The 14,488-nt window shown below is 43.7% G+C and overlaps 1 protein-coding gene across 2 annotated transcripts in view; it reads right to left on the bottom strand.

Annotated features, from left to right (window-relative positions):
* usp36 (ubiquitin specific peptidase 36) overlaps positions 1 to 14,488 on the bottom strand; it is a 157,096-nt gene that overhangs the window by 105,377 nt on the left and 37,231 nt on the right. Inside the window, exons 3-6 of one of the 2 annotated variants that reach the window (XM_084328388.1) lie at positions 12,145 to 12,366; positions 9,372 to 9,482; positions 5,052 to 5,154; positions 1,428 to 1,495 (exon numbers count right to left, since the gene is read on the bottom strand). In XM_084328388.1, the coding sequence (XP_084184514.1) occupies positions 1,428 to 1,495; positions 5,052 to 5,154; positions 9,372 to 9,482; positions 12,145 to 12,366 (504 nt within the window). The remainder of the gene's footprint in view (positions 1 to 1,427; positions 1,496 to 5,051; positions 5,155 to 9,371; positions 9,483 to 12,144; positions 12,367 to 14,488) is intronic. The other variant, XM_084328387.1, reaches the window with a different exon arrangement.

Here is a 14,488-nt window from a genome sequence, read left to right as displayed (position 1 = left end):
AGTGTGTATCTAGATCCACGCTACAAGATATTACTGCCGGAGGATTCTCCCAGATGCACCGAGCGCCACTTCCGGTTTGGCTTGGAGTGTAACTCGCCCGACATCCACCTGGCGGCGGTATTGAGGCGTTGCAATATCAGAACAGGGTCCAGCTGCAGCAGCAGAGGGAGGCTGGATGAATTATGAATGCCATGGCAAAAAAAATTAATATTGATCCCAAAAACGAGTTAACTCATTTCTGGCGCACAACGCATGGCGGGCAATAACGAGTAGGGATGCCCCGATCACGTTTTTTGCCACCGATACCGATCACTGATCGTCTTGAGCCATATCGGCCGATACCGATCGTTTTTGGTTTTATATAAAAAAAAAATAAAAAAAAAATATATATACTTTTTTTTTTTTTTTTATTATATAAAATATATATATTATATAATTACACTTGTAGTTGTATTATCTGCGAGACATAGCCACCATGCAACAAGTCAAAATGCTCGCTATCTCCACTGTCTGCGTGTATACTCTGCTTTGTATATTCTCGAGTAGCCTCCAGCTCCAGCAAGGATTCTCCGGCGCTGCAGCTGGGCCCTATACTCTGCCCTCATGCGATGGAAGCCAGGGGCTCGAATATGCATCGAATCAATGTTATAAGACATTGATATCAGGAGCTATCTGTAGCTACTGCTAGCCGGCTAGATAACGTTAAGACAACGCCTCAGTGAACTATTTAGTTTAATGGGACATTTCGTTTTGAACAGTGAGCTAACGTGAGCTAACGGAGGTATCAACATGCACTACTAGACTATTGCTGGAGCATTTGTTGATATCAGGAGCTATCAGTAGCTAGCCGGCTAGATACCGTTAGACAATGCCTCATGTATTACACTAAAAGTGAATAGTTGACTGGGTTATTTTGTTTAAACAGTAACGATAGCTAGGTAGCTAACGTTAGCTCACGGTCCCATGCACAATAGACTAGAGCAGAGGAGCCTCCTCTGTGTTTACACGGGTGCGGGAGGTACAGGAGGAGGAGGAGCGGCAGTTTGCAGCTCTGTGTGTCTGAGAGCGAGTGAGATCTCCGCTAAGAATTGGATCATGTTTTTCGATCGGTTTTCACGATCGGCGAAAATAAAGCATTATCGGAATTCACCGATCTCATTTATACTGAATATCGGCCGATACCGATCGCTGGCCGATCGATCGGGGCAACCTTAATAACGAGTATACTCGTTTTTGGCGCACAATGTGTTAAGAGGTTAACATTTATTTTCAAGAGACATAATCAACTGAGTGTAAGGAGTGATTACTAAAAGGACTTGAAACCACCTACAGAAACAACAGAACTATCTCATGTAACTGATGTATTGTTATCAGTGTATACAGATCTAGAACCAATTATTTTATGTGTGAACGAAAAACGTCTGTACCTCGTGACCTGAGGTAACCTCCAAAGATCTGATGAACCAGTGTGGTGGCCTGAGTCTGCCTGTCGAGTCTACAAAACAGGAAGGACAATTGGGTCATCACCTACTTTGAAAGAAAGGGGGGGGGGTTCAAGTTTCAAGTTTCAAGTTTCTTTAATAGTTGTCATACAGAGGTACAGAATACTTTTGTACAAAATGCTTCTTACTGTTGCGCTCCAGAGACTGTGCATGACAAGATAAGTATGAAATAAAAACATAGTAAAGATTAGAAGTAAAAAAAGAGGTCACAGTGTTCAGTTTAGACATATGTACAATGTTCGTAGACGTAGTTACCATACAATATACAATACTGTGCAGTGTACTAATATACAATACTATATAGTGCAAGGCATAAATGGACGAGGTGCAGTTTAGGTACAATTCACAGTAGGTGTACGAGTTGTAGTGCAAATCCTTTATCAATAAATATAAAGTGTAAGTGTGTTTGTGTGATCTAAAGTGTGGAGAGTGGGTGCTGCAGTGTGTTGTTTGTTTGAGTGAGTGTGTGCGTGTGGGTGTGTGTGCTGTGTGCATTTGATGGTTGTTGCATAGTGATTATTGTTCGTTTAGCGATTATTGTTCGTTGTTCGTTTAGCAGCCTGATGGCCTGGGGATAGAAGCTCCTTCTGAGTCTTTCTGTGCTCGCCTTAAGACTTCGGTATCGCTTGCCTGACGGCAGCAGTTCAAAGAGGCAGTTGTTCGGGTGGCTCGAGTCCTTAATAATTCTCTTAGCCTTCCCCTTGCACCGCTTGTTGTAAATGTTCTGGAGGGTGGGAAGCCCCCCTTCAATTGTGCGTTCGGCTGAACGTGTCACTCTTTGTAGTCTGCTACGGTCTTGTGCAGTGCTATTCCCAAACCAGGAGGTGATGTTGCCGGTCAGGATGCTCTCTATTGTACATGAGTAGAAGTTCCTAAGGATCTTCTGACTGACTTGGAACTTCCTTAGGCGCCTGAGGAAGTAGAGGCGTTGTCGTGCCTTCTTCACAACACTGTCAATGTGTGTGGTCCATGTCAAGTCCTCGGATATGTGGGCTCCGAGGTACTTGAAACTGTTCACTCTCTCAACCGGTGCCCCGTCGATGCTGAGGGGGCTGTAGTCCTTGACCCCCGACCTCCTGAAGTCCACAATCATCTCTTTTGTTTTGCTGACGTTCAGGGAGAGGCAGTTCTCCTGGCACCACTGTGACAGGTTCTCTACCTCTTCCAGGTAGGCCCTTTCGTCGTTGGCAGAGATCAGGCCCACCACTACTGTGTCATCAGCAAATTTGATGATGGTGTTGTTGTTCCGCTGTGCTACGCAGTCATGTGTGTACAGGGAGTAGAGGAGGGGGCTCAGAACACAGCCCTGGGGGGCCCCTATGTTGAGCGTGATGGATGAGGAGGTGCAGTTGCCGGCTCTTACCACCTGGGGTCTGCCCGTCAGGAAGTCCAAGACCCACTGGCACAGGTCATAGTTCAAGCCCAGGTCCCTGAGCTTGGCTATGAGTTTGGAGGGGACTATGGTATTGAATGCTGAGCTGTAGTCGATGAACAGCATTCTCACATAGTTCCCCTGCCTCTTGTCCAGATGTGATGCTGCTGTGTGCAGCACATGGGCTATGGCGTCCTCCGTGGACCTGTTGGGGCGATATGCAAATTGCAGAGGGTCCAGGTTGATGGGGAGGGAGGAACAGATCTAGCCCTTCACTAGCTTCTCAAAGCACTTCATGGCTATGGAGGTGAGGGCTACAGGGCGGTAGTCGTTGAGGCAAGCGGGCGTAGATTTTTTGGGTACAGGGATGATGGTGGACTTCTTCAGACAGGTGGGGATGACAGCCTGTTCCAAGGACAGGTTGAAGATGTCAGTGAATACCGGGGCCAGTTGGTCGGCACAGACTTTTAGGACGCGGCCGGGGATGCCGTCCGGTCCTGCTGCCTTCCTGATATCCACTTTTTTAAAGATCCGTCTCACCTCATGCTCTGTTACCCTGAACACTGAGTCTCCATCAGCAGACCCCCCCCCCCCCATTGCCGTGGTTTGTAGGCTGGTGTTGTTATTCACAGCCTCAAACCTCGCATAGAAGGAGTTGAGATCATTTGCTAAGGAGATGTCACTGTTCAGTTTGAGGGGGGTTCCTTTGTAGTCTGTCATTGTTCTGAGGCCCTGCCACATGCCTCTAGAGTCAGCCTGTTCAAACTGAAGTTCAACTTTATCCCTGTAACGCCGTTTTGCCTCTATTACTGCTCTCCTGACGTTGTATCTTGCCATCTTGTGTTCTTCCATGTTGCCTGTCACCAGCCCGGTGTTGTATGCTGATGTGCGCACTTTCAGAGCCTCACGGACGGATTTGTCTACCCAGGGCTTTTGATTTGGGTAGATATTAATTTTGGTGGAGGGGATTATTACTTCTACCTGAGTACAGACATAGTCAATCACCGTTTCGGTGTATTCGTTAATATTGGCTGTGTTATCACGGAATACACTCCATTCTGTGCTTCCCAGCACTGCTTGGAGTGACTCCACTGACGTCACGGCCCAACGCTTAACCTCTCGCGAGACCACCGGCGTTCGCTTGAGACTCTGTTTGTACTTTGGCAAAAGGAATATGGCGGCGTGATCGCTTTTACCGAATGGACTAAGAGCCTGTGACTTTTACCCATTCTTAAATTGCGAGTATACATGGTCTAATATGTTCTCGCCTCTGGTGGGACAGGTCACATGCTGATAGAAATTCGGCAGCACCTTTTTAAGACGCGCGCTGTTGAAATCCCCCAAGACCAAAATGGCAGCGTCAACATTAGCTGCCTGGAGTTTGTTTACCTCGTCGTGAAGTTTTGAAAGTGCGACCCCAGTGTTCGCGTGTGGTGGAATGTACACTCCGATGAGGATGATGGACGTTAACTCTCTTGGGAGGAAGAAGGGTCGACATTTTATCGTGATAAACTCCAGGTCTGGGGAGCAGTGGTTAGACAGTTCCTTTGTGTTGCCTAAATCGCACCACTCCTTGTTTATCATGAAGGCAATGCCGCCTCCTCTCGTCTTTAGTGACTCTTCTGCCGTCCGGTCTTTGCGGAGAACGAAGAAGTGGTCTGCCGGTTCTATTGCGTGATTCGGGACATCTGGACTCAGCCAAGTTTCTGTGAAACAGAGGACGTTACAATCCCGAATGTCCCTCTGGAATTGGATCCGTGCTCTGATGTCGTCCAATTTGTTTCCTATCGATTGCACATTGGCCAACAATATGCTGGGCAATGTGGTTCTGTGTCGTTTGGACCTCAGTCTGTTCCGGACCCCGGCTCTCTTTCCTCGTCTTCGCGGCGGTTTCTGGTCTTGGCCATGGCCGGCATAACAAAGGATCTCGGCGGGCCATTTCTGCTGTTCAGCGATCCGATCCAGAGAGCAATCCAAACGGTAAGTTTTTCTTAATCCAATGTCAATGATTGACTGACGGTCATACACATATAATGCACCAACAGGTGCAAATAAAACTCCTAATACTATAAAAATTAACAAAATAAAGCACAGTCTCGTCGGAGCGATCAGAAAGGCAGCCATCAGAGCAGCCATGGAGCAGTTATAATGTGGTCTTGTGCTAATTTGCATCTTACTTGGGGTAACCATTCAGACAGGCTTTCTGCATGGCGTCAATGGTGTATCGCAAAAACTCGTGGGCATCCTCTTGGCTCCCGAAGCGAAAATGTCTGGCGATTTCTGAGAGAGAAAAATAGGTCCCACATTAGACCTCAAGTGGCCTTAAAACCCTCGACTCCCATCTCCTAATGGAAAACTGTGAGCTGGCAGAAATGTTATGTGATCACCATTATCATCCACTGCACAACACTCCTGTGATGGGTAGAATATTAATCAGATGATTCACCAGGCCTGAGCAGGAAAGAAGATTAGGCACCACATCACACTGATGCCCTGCTTAAAGAGGAACATCACCCGAATTAAGAATTAAAATATCATTAGCCTCATACGATAATTGTCTAAGTAATTTTTCAAGATTTTTGGAAAAGAAAAAAAATATTCCAGCAAATGTGTACACGTTTTTAATTAATATTTTGAAAATAAGTTCCACAAGGTGCATCAACAAGTTTGCAAAAATACAAAAACACAACAACCATTGCGTAATAAAATAAGGTGACTTTTAAACTAAATATGTAGGTATTTTTTCCTTGTACATACATGTCATACACTAAGGCAGTTGTTATACTTGCCTAAGTCATGCGATCGCCATCTGTGTATGTAACGTTAATATGCACAAGTCACACGAGTGAGTTAGGCAGATGGGAATTTTTGGCGATGCAGCAGTGTGAGGAGATTACAGTTAGGCAGAAATCTCAATTTGGCCAAAAAATTACTTCGGTAATTATCGTATGAGGCTAACGATATGCTATTTCCATGGCCTAGGAAAGTTCAATCAACATTTGTGAACATGAGCTACTCTCTCCCAAAGCCAGAAAAATAAGAATCAAACTTGTGATGTCATCAGGAATAAAGTCTGGAGCTGATCCATAGACAATGAATGAGACACAGAAAATGTATTGTTATACTCTCAGTGTCACCTTTACCATCTTTCCCAATAGTCTATGGAGCACTCCAGACTTTATAGACATCACCCTTAAATTTGTTGTAGTTCCACTCTAGGAAAGAGATCACACGAACAGATGGAAACTACTGTATAAAGTGTAGAGGAAAGTGTGTACCTATAGATGTAGGTCCTAGTAGCTAGTAAAATAAAATGACTTTGGAGGTAGACTGTACATTATTAATGTTTAGCTGGTTTTGTGCTAATGCTGCTACTCTCAGCCCGCAGTCACAAGGAGACCGAGAGGGCACTAGGGGGGAGGGGTGGGGGAAAAAAGACCAAGAGAGAGAGAGTGGGAGAGACGACTGCAGCAGTTCATAAGCAGAGGTAGGAAGCAGGTAAGCGAGGGGAGAGGCAGCTGTTCCCATGAGACAAGCGCATATTACTGTACCCCTCTCAGAGTCAGCAGCTCTCACACACACATACTTCCTCGGCTCTCTTTATAGTGTTACTTCAAATGGCTGCAGTCTCACAGGTCCACTAATGCACTGCAGTCACTAGCTGCCATCACTTGGGACACCTCCCATCAGTGCTGTTGTGTTACAGACAGTGTCAACTCGGCTAGAGTTTCTTGCCCATCCCCATCAGGGCTCGAGACTAACGATGTCCCGTCGTCCCGGGGACAATCAAATATTGATTTGGGACGAACAGAAATCTTTTTTGGGACGCAAACGGGACGGAGAGGATTTTATTTTTTTCACAGGAAATGTCAATTCGCCGACTGTCAGTGAGCGCATATATATATATGAATTATTCTACGTTAATAAAACATACCTGGTGATCAACTACAGTTTGCTGTGAACATTATGATATGTGTAGTGTTCCGATAACGACGGCTGGGCAGCGGGAGCTGGATGCTGGATTTTGCGATAAGCATGCAGCTGCAGAGCCGCAGAGCGGGTCCGCTGTGCCTGCACAGTGCAATACTCCAATTCAGCCATTGGCAATTCAGCCGTTGGGTGGGGGGCGCTGTTGAGCGGGCCTGTGACCGGACCTGAAAGCCTGTGACCTGTGACCGGACCCCTGCTCTGTGGCTCTGCAGTTGCATACTATTGGGATTCGTTGGGAGCAGCACAGAGTTTCGACTCTGGACTTATTTTATTTTATTTTAGCAGCAGTTATCAATATCGACCAGGAGGACAGCGCGATCTAAGGGACATGTTTCATTACTAGTCAAGTGTCATTACTTTAGTTATCAAAGGTGGAATCTCTGGACGAAATGACATTATATAGTTTAAAGCTAAACTACGTTTTTCTTTCTTGTTAGAAGAGGGATAACTTATTCAGTTAGATTTGATTTGATCTTTATTTATCTCTAACATTTTCAACCATAAACACACATTTGTAATAACAAAAAAAACGAAAACGAAATAAAATACAAATACATTTAAATATATTTTCCTATGGAAGGAATAATCAACATGGCTCCAATTGGTTGACTATAACAGCACCGTGACCAAATATCCCTATACTAGCACCTTGTTAAACACATATATATATATATATTTATTTTTAATCATAATTATTCTTGTGAAATCTTTCCACCTGGGAGCCTTTTGACTAAATCAATTTATTCTCCCCTTCTCTGAATGGTGTTTCTTATGGCAATAACAACTATAGACGACAAAACCAAAGTAAAGAAACAGCATTTTTGGGACGGTTACATTCACTTTGGGACGGTTAAAATTGTATTTCGGGACGGTTCTGGGACGGTGGTGAAAAAAGTTAGTCTGGAGCCCTGATCCCCATCTCTAGCGTCACTGGAGCATAAAGCTAGTTAACGGTTGAACAGTTATCCCAGTAAATATCTGTGCCAAGATACAGATTTTACTCTACCGGATGTACCGGTAGAAGGCTACTACTAGTAGGGCTGACCTTCGAATTTTGTTTTGGAATTCGAAGCTTCGGGGGCAGAGATTCGATTTTAATTCGAAGCTTCGAGATAAAAAAATATATATTATTATTATTATTTTTTTTTTATGTTGTGGGACTTGTACAGCACTTTGTTCAACTTTGTCAGTGCTGTAAAGTTTAAACCTTTTTAAATCTTAGACAAACAAAACACTTTGCCTTCATGAATATTGTAAGCCGTCATTTGAGGCTTTATAAAAGCAGCATAATGAACACAAATCTGTCAGTGCCGAGTCCGACCTCATCTTAAATAACAAACAGCATTGCTTGTTGTAGTTAACAAAGAGAGGCAGAGTTGATTTTGCACAAAATAAATTCATATATATATATATTTTTTTTTAATAATCGAATTTTATTTTCATATTTGAATCCCATGCCCATCGAACAAAGCTTCAGAGTATTTAAGACAGCCCTAACTACTAGCATCACTACTAATGTGCAAGCATTAAAATATAATAAACTAGTTTGTGGAAAAAGATACGTCAAAATATAAAAACATGCAAGTAGTGCAATGTAAACCTCAACGTAAACAAACGCATGCTTTCTGACCACAGTTAGTCAAGCTGGGGAGGTTAGTCTCTAGGATGGTGGTGAGCAGCACAGGGGACTGTTCCTGTTCCGTTCATGTTCACTCTGTAGTACACATCAGACTTCAATTACAACACTGAGTCCTGCCACACCCATAAATGCTCTGATGATAGGGCATGTGTGTGGAGTGGACAGGAAGGGGAGAACAGGGACCTGGTGAGAGCCTACGGTGACAAGAGTGAGAGGAACCACAAAGACCAAGGAGATGGTTGTGGACTTCCGACGATCCAAGCCCCCCCTTCACCCAGGTAACATCCGTGGGAAGGACATAGAGGTGGTAGAAACCTATAAATACCTAGGTGTGCATCTGGACAACAAACTGGACTGGTCCCTGAACAGATGCCCTCTATGGCAAAGGACAGAGCTGGCTATTATTTCTCAGGAAACTCAAGACGTCTGCAGTGAAATGCTGTACGTGTTCTACCAGTGGCAAGTGTCCTTTTGTATGCTGCAGTCTGCTGTGGAGGCAACATGGCAGACAAGAACACTAGGTGGCTGGACAAGCTGGTCAAAGGCTGGTTCAGTGCTTGGTCTCACTAGGGGTTGTGGTGGAGAGACACACAAGGAGGACAGAGGAGCAGCCGCAGCAGACGGCTCATATTTCTGCGCTTGCGGACTGAGCCCTGCCCCTAACTCTGTTATTGTATGTCCATTTTATGTCTGTATTTTAACATTTGTGTTTCAACTGTACTGTGAGAGCTACTGAATTTCCACAACGGGATGAATAAAGTATCTATAGAGTAGAAGCAACAAAAACCTTGAAAATTATTCCTGGCACTCTGCAGTAATTAAAGTAAATATATGGATGGTCATCATCAGGTTAAGTTGGTGGTCTTACTTTTCAGGTCTCTGATGAAGGAGACGGGCTTGATAGCGTTGCCTGTGTTGGCAAAGGCTTGGATTATATGGTTCTGCATCACACAGATCATACAGAAGCCCGACTGGTGACCTGAAAAACGGTTAATCACAATGCAGTTAGGAGACAGGTCAGACCGAATGATCAGGTAAAGCATATTTAGTAGCAACCCACCAATAATGCCTTTTCAGAGCAGATACCGATAACGAGTACAGATCTGATTCTACGTTTACTTCAGTTGTAGACTTGGACCATTAATTTGGACCAAAAATGGTTGACACTGCCTTATCAATTTTCTTCTATTAGAGATCTAAAATGAGTCTAAAAATACCAAAAAGCAAGTCACTTTAACCTCTTCAGCCCGATCGCCAAGATTTATTTCACGTCACAAAGAGATCAATACAGTCCATATTAACACTTTCAGCGCCAGCCATCCTTGTACTCATTGTGCCACCGCTGTAAAGTAGGGATTTTCACTGTGCGTTGCAGTGTTTGCAGGGCTATATCTATATTATAGCTACAGTAACTATTCCTCGTTCAACATGTGAAAAAGAATAAATCTTTTCATGTATACGTTCGCGTGTTATACCGAGGTGAATATTGTATAGTTTCAGAGTGATCCTGGCTAATTCCTGGTAACCGTGTTACGGAGCGATGTGTGAATTTTGCTAAAAGCGTTCGCGTTGCTCGCCTGGACACGCTACTATTTCCAAATCAAAAGGTATATAATAGGTATTATGTTTCATCATGAATGCATGATGCGTTGAATGCGAATGCAAATGGTGCATTTTTGATGCTTTGATCGCCAGTAAAGGCATTCGTTTTGAATACTACATACGTTGATTGGCCGGATCTATATGAAATCATTGTAGGATCAAGGTGGAATTGACGTAAGATAGTCCTTACCTTTGATCGGGGTTATTCCAAAAAGAATATTCCAATTGTCTGATCGCGATTTCCAGTATTGATGTCGATCGGGTCCCTGACATGAAGTGGCACAAGATATGCCTCAAGTGTGCTCAACGCTTTTCTAAGTGATCGGATGAAGCGATTTACTTGGCTTGGTCTAAATTCTCCACTCTGACGAAATTAGATGTGACACAGTGTGAAATAAGGTTTCAAAGGGTGTTCCTATGGTTAACAGTGGTCCGTGACACTGCATAGAATAAAAAAATCGAAAAGAAAAACACAATGAAAACCCGAGAAATTGCGGGTTTTGGCAGTCAACCGCTGACGAGATAACCCGAGAAATCTCGGGTCTGGCGCCCAATGTGTTAAGTGATGCGTTTCTTTTTCAAATGCAGCCATGAGTAAAGACCCTAACCCTATCAAAACAGCAGTCAAAGTGTATATTTTCAGCACTATGTTTGTTTAGCAATGATTTTAAGTGTTATTAGCCAAATATGAGCTTATAGAAATCTCTGCACATTGCATCGGATGATTTAGACGTGAGGACAGGAAGCAGTCATGAAATCGTTGTAGTCCTAAGAAGGAGACCTAGGACTTTTGATGGACGTCTATATTTCATAAAACTACGCTACCCAGCTCACAACAGCCAGACAAAGGAAGGCCAACCATTTTTTCCCTTACAAATAGACTGGAATGTTCATCACGGGTTGAACAAACCTCAACATTATTGCCATAAAATACAACGTATATCATTTCTTTAACTTTCTGTGAACGTAGGGGAAAAAAGTGTTTAAATTCCGGTGATTTGACGCAGCTGTCGCCATTATACAAAAGTAACTGTACTTACAGTAGATTTCATTCACTGCGTGTGCTGCCCTCTATCGGGCACCTGGTGGTACTACATCCAGATTTAACACTGGAATCCAACAGAGATCTTGGCCTTATAAATTATGAAGCCATTTATAGGCCTAATATTCTATATTCATATTGCATGTGTCCGGATGGCAAAATTCTGTACTGTATCTACAAAAACCCATGTAAATTATCTTCCATTTGTTCATTTGTTTAGATATTTACTATACGTGTTCTCAAGAAGTTGCTGGATGAGCTCAGTGGCATCGTTTAGCTTTTGATCATTGATAGCAGGGTGTTATTCACAGTAAAAAAATAAAACTAGGCGAGGATAATAATATGCGAATTTTCTGAAAATATGGCTAGGGCTTAACAGGTTCATATCTGACCCAATTGATATAGCTCTTTGTATTGGATTGTCATTACAGGAAGATTCTCCATTAGCCTAGTTTAGCCGGATGTTGGCACCATGTCAGAAACCAGTATTTGATACACTTTATTAAGTGTACTCATTTTGTTGTGTAGTCAATTGGATCTAATTGTCTGCAACATTCGACCCCTACCTGGTCAGTACAGCCTACATATTACTCAATATGTTACAGGTGTATGTGCACTTTTCTTTTAGGACATTATTCTGAATTGCAGCACCTTGTATAGATATATTTCTTCCGTGTTCCCATCAGTAAGCCTCTACTCCACATGCTTCTGTTTTTGTAGCCAGTATGTGGAATTCCTTCATCATCTTAACGCTCACATTACACACAGTATAGCAGCGCAGTACACACTTCAAGTATATTTAAGTTAGTAAAAGCATTTCAATATAGGCAATTGAAGTAAGAAAATGGTTTTCATAAAAATAATTTAACAAAAAAGGATCTGAATTTGATGGGTTAATATACCCAATACTGACCAATACCGATCAATTAAAATATGCTGTTCAATCCAGAGTTCAGCAGCATTAAAAAAAACAATCGGGGTTGGGCGAGGTACTCACATGCACGACTGTGCTCCTTGGAGAGTAGGTAGTTGGCAAGCGGCGGGGTGTAGGTGAGACACTGCACGGTTGAGTTGAGGAAGCAGGTGTTGCCCAAGTTGTGGAGGCCGGCTCCCACCCTGTACACACGCTCCCATTTCAGGGTGAGCTTGTTCATGGGAAAGAGCATCTTCTGCGGGCCGGGGATCCCATCGATCTGGCCCCCAACCACATTCTCCGAGACTGCGGAAGGATCGCAGACGATTTAAAGCTATTGCCTCCGTGCAGTAATGTGTAGAATATAATAGGGCTGGGTGATATGGCCAAAATATCTTATATTTCTCATAGTTTGACGGTATAACAGTATTTCATTCTCCAGTCAAAATTACAATGGGATATACTGTATATTTTTATTTGTATCTAGCGTAGCGATACAATAGTCATGGTGTAGTTGAATTCAAAATGGTCCATTTTAGTACTTTATTTATTTTTAATACAGCTGCAAATAACCTTTTTTTTTGATGACCTGAAAGATATACAGCATGTATACTTTTTTATATATATTAGGGGTGTAACGATACCCAAAAACCACTGTTCGGTACGTACCTCGGTTTTGAAATCACGGTCGAGTACAGGTTTTCGGTACAGTGGGAGAAAGTTTGGCTTTCCATGTTCCACTCAGGGGGTGATGTATAGTGTAGTTACTGTTAACACATTCTGCGGCATAAACGAGTCAACTCATTATTGGCCGCCAATCGAATAGCGCCAACAACGAGTTTACTCGTTATATCTATTCATAATTCATAGCCGCAGCCTCTGGTATAGTCTTCAGACCCTGTCTGAGCTGGCAGACTGTCAACACCGCCCTCTACTGCCAGGCGGAGCTATTGCATCTCATTGAAAATGAGCTTGTGTCTTTTAGGAGGCGATCTGAGCCGGGCGGGCAGGGTTTAAATATTCAGGCGAGCCTCTTCTATACAACGATGGCATCAGTAACTCTGCCCGCCCGCCCGTCATTGTGAAACGGTTGGTAGTGTGGTGCGGACCTCCAGAAGCATTATTTGGAATTGCGATAAGATATTTGGATAATCTTTTGCATTACATCAGATACAAGCAGGGCTTGACGTTGACACCTGCCCACTGCGGGTAGAATTCATCATTGGCGGGTAGATGCGGGCGGGTGGTTTTTTTTTCTATGAAAAAAATATATTGTAGGCATCTGGAATAATGAAGTCAATCCAGCTCATACTATATAAATACTACAACTCCCACAGGACTGGGTGCGCACAGTGTGCTCATTCATTGGCCCATCCACTTCGCCCGGCCCCTATCGCGCGCGTCGTGTTGCTTCCGTGTTGTGTCTGGCAGCTGAACGAACGCTGTTAACATTAATAGCTCAACTGGTTACAATACAGACAGTTAGCTAACGTTACAATGTGGCGGCATATTGTGGCTTTGTGGGTGTGAAAAGGCCTGGTGAACCAAACCACCAACAAACAAAAAATAGAAAAGATAATGAGACAGAGTCCGAAAATACGAACAAAGTAGAGGAGGCGAATAAAAGAAAGCGGTGTTCATTGAAAAGTGGCGCTCAGGTCGCGAGTGGCTAGGATATGACAAGATCTCTCTGCTAATCTACCAGGGGAATCCGACTGTTTAATTAAAACAAAGCATCGCGAAGGCCCGAGGTGGGTGTTGACGCAATGTGATTTCTGCCCAGTGCTCTGAATGTCAAAGTGAAGAAATTCAATGAAGCGCGGGTAAACGGCGGGAGTAACTATGACTCTTAAGGTAGCCAAATGCCCCTCTTATTTTATCACACCACACTACCGACACTTTGGATTAGATATTATTTTAGCACACACCACACTACTGACATTTTGGATTAGATGTTATTTTAGATGTTTCTGTTCAAATAAAATCATATGTCCAAACAAATGCTTGCAGTTACATTGTCCAATGACCTATATTTATTACTTTTTGGGTGGGGGCGCGAGTGCTGGGATTTTAGGCTGGTGAAAATGCTGAGTGGCTGGCTAGTGACTGGAAAACCACTAGACACAGTGGCTAGTGAGCCAAAAAGTTAACGTCAAACCCTGGATACTAGGGATGCCCCGATCGATCGGCCACCGATCGTTATCGGCCGATACTCAGTATAAATATGCAATCTGTGAATTCCGATAATGAGTCATATTCGCAGATCGCGGAAACCGATCAAGCGAAGCTCTCACTCGCTGTCTGTCTCAGACACACACGACCTGCAAACTGCCGCTGCTCCTCCTCCCTAGCTCCGCCCGCCCCTGTGTAGAGTTTGTAAACAAAGAGGTGCGGCTCCTCTGCTCGAGTCTGTAGTGCATTCGACCTG

The sequence above is a fragment of the Notolepis coatsorum genome, assembly GCF_963971535.1.
Source record: "Notolepis coatsorum genome assembly, chromosome: 14".
In the NCBI taxonomy this organism is placed as follows: domain Eukaryota; kingdom Metazoa; phylum Chordata; class Actinopteri; order Aulopiformes; family Paralepididae; genus Notolepis; species Notolepis coatsorum.
Note: the sequence above shows the minus strand (reverse complement) of the source record. Positions and strands in the feature narration are given on the sequence as shown.